The following is a 2419-nucleotide window of genomic DNA, read 5'->3' on the forward strand; positions in this document are numbered from 1 at the left end:
AATGTGTAAAGTGTCATGAGGTAAAGATACAATGTCAAAAGATCCTATTTATAGTGAACTAGTAACCTAGGATATACAGAAATGAGTAAATGACGTAAAAATCCACTTCCGGGGTCCACTTGGTGTGTGCTTGGGCTGAGCATTGAAACTTTCATGTGTAGAGACTTTTTCTGGAGTTAAACGCCAGCTTTTGTGCCAGTTTGGGCGTTTAACTCCAACTTTTGTGCCAGTTCCGGCGTTAAACGCCGGGAATTCTAATGCTGATTTGCAACGCCAGTTTGGGCCATCAAATCTCAGGCAAAGTATAGACTATTATACATTTCTAGAAAGCCCATGACGTCTACTTTCAAACGCAATTGAGAGCGCCCCAATTGGGTTTCTGTAGCTTCAGAAAATCCACTTTGAGTGCAGGGAGGTCAGAATCCAACAGCATCTGTAGTCCTTTTCAGCCTCTGAATCAGATTTTTGCTCAGGTCCCTCAATTTCAGCCAGAAAATACCTGAAATCATAGAAAAAACACACAAACTCATAGTAAATCCCAGAAAAGTGAATTTTGAATAAAAACCAATAAAAACATACTAAAAACTAACTAAAATGTACTAAAAACATAGTAAAAATAGTGCCAAAAAGCGTATAAATTATCCGCTCATCATGAACCTTGAGAAGAAAAAGAAAGCAAAGTGGAGTGTGGGTGAAGAGTAGGAGAGGGGAGGAAAAGGGGAAAAAAAGATGAAGTGAGAAAGTGTGGAGCCGCCGGAGGCGGTGGTGGTCGCCGGCGCTGTTGGTTGCCGAAGACAAGGTGGTGGAAGATGGGAGGAGAAGGGAGCAAGTAATGGAAGAGGAGATGTGAGGAAAAACTGAAAACATGATGCACTATGTTTCACTTGCGTCAAGGGATCGACGCGTGCGCGCACTCCACGCGTGTGTGTGGATGGATAGAGAAGGAAAGTGACGCGTATGCGGCCCCCACGCGTACGCGTGGGGAGCAGAAAAGAGAGGGAATGCGTGCGTAGTTTTGTACCTTAGGCACAAAGTTGGCAAAGAGTAGGCCTAACTCTCGGGTTGGTTGTACTAAGAATGGCATGCAGCACCATCGACGCGTACGCGTGGATAAATAAAACCGGCGATCAATGCGTACGCATCGCCCACGCATACGCGTGTGTCGCTTAGCATAAAGTGGGCATAAAGTAGGCACAACTCTCGAATTTTGGTGCCAGAGAGTTCAAAATATGCAATCGACGCGTACGCGTTGCCCACGTTTACGCGTGGGTGTGCGGAATGGCAAGGGACGCGTAAGCGTCAGCCATGCTTACGCGTGGTTCGTAATTGTGCCTTTGGCACAAAAGGGGCACAAAGTGGGCAAAACTCTCGGGTTTTTGCACCAGAGAGTCGCGAAACCATGCCGACGCATACGCGCACAGCACGCTTGCGCGTGGATGCCCTTTTTTTTCATACACATGAGGAGGGGCAATTATAGCATAAATTGGTGGGAATGCATGCTAAGGGGGTCAAAAACATAAAAAAAATCTAATGTAACACTCAACCTTAAGCATTTCTTCAACATCTCACTTCAATCAAACGATTATTCATGGACTCCTCATGAGCAATATGACACCAAAATCAAGGAAAAAGCAATTCTACTATGAACAAACCCACAAATCAAGCAATCACAAAAGCCACAAAGAATCCAAAAGCTATATACAATGAGCTAGAAACAAAGAGCAATCATACCATGGTGGGGGGTCTCCCACCTAGCACTTTTGTTTAACGTCCTTAAGTTGGACAGTCATGATCTCAAATCTCCTCACCTTCGAGTGCATCCTCAAGAAGGAACACCTCAACCTCTTTGTTGCTTTTCATTTGAAGGGTGCCTTAAGTGGTAGACTCCATATGGTTCGGCCTTCTCTACTCTATACGGGCCTTCCCACCTTGATCTTAGCTTCCCGGGCATCAACCTTAACCTAGAGTTATAGAGGAGAACTAGTTCTCCGGCTCTAAACTCTCTCCTTTTTATGTGTCGATCATGCACCGCTTTCATCTTCTCCTTGTAAAGCCTTGAATTCTCATAGGCTTCCAATCTAAGGCACTCAAGCTCCACTAATTGTAGCTTCCTTTCGACTCCAACCCCAAACCCTGTGTTGCACTCTTTTATGGCCCAATACGCTTTATGCTCTATCTCCACCGGAAGATGGCAAGCCTTCCCATAGACCAACCGGAATGGGCTCATACCAATTGGCATTTTGTATGCCATCTGGTAGGCCCAAAGCGCATCGCTGAGCTTAGAACTCCAATCTTTCCTATGAGGCTTCACAACCTTTTCCAATATGCGCTTGATTTCTCGATTGGAGACCTCGGCTTGGCCATTTGTTTGGGGGTGGTATGCCGTGGCCACTTTATGGATGATGCCATACTTCTTCAT

General features: G+C 45.4%; 1 protein-coding gene across 1 annotated transcript; it reads right to left on the reverse strand.

Moving 5' to 3' along the window:
- Window positions 1–1837: 1837 nt before the first annotated feature.
- Window positions 1838–2419, reverse strand: LOC130957073 (uncharacterized). The gene has a single exon (XM_057883969.1). It carries the CDS (start codon window positions 2417–2419, stop codon window positions 1838–1840), a length of 582 nt encoding a protein of 193 aa, XP_057739952.1.

The sequence above is a fragment of the Arachis stenosperma genome, chromosome 10, assembly GCF_014773155.1.
Source record: "Arachis stenosperma cultivar V10309 chromosome 10, arast.V10309.gnm1.PFL2, whole genome shotgun sequence".
NCBI lineage: Eukaryota > Viridiplantae > Streptophyta > Magnoliopsida > Fabales > Fabaceae > Arachis > Arachis stenosperma.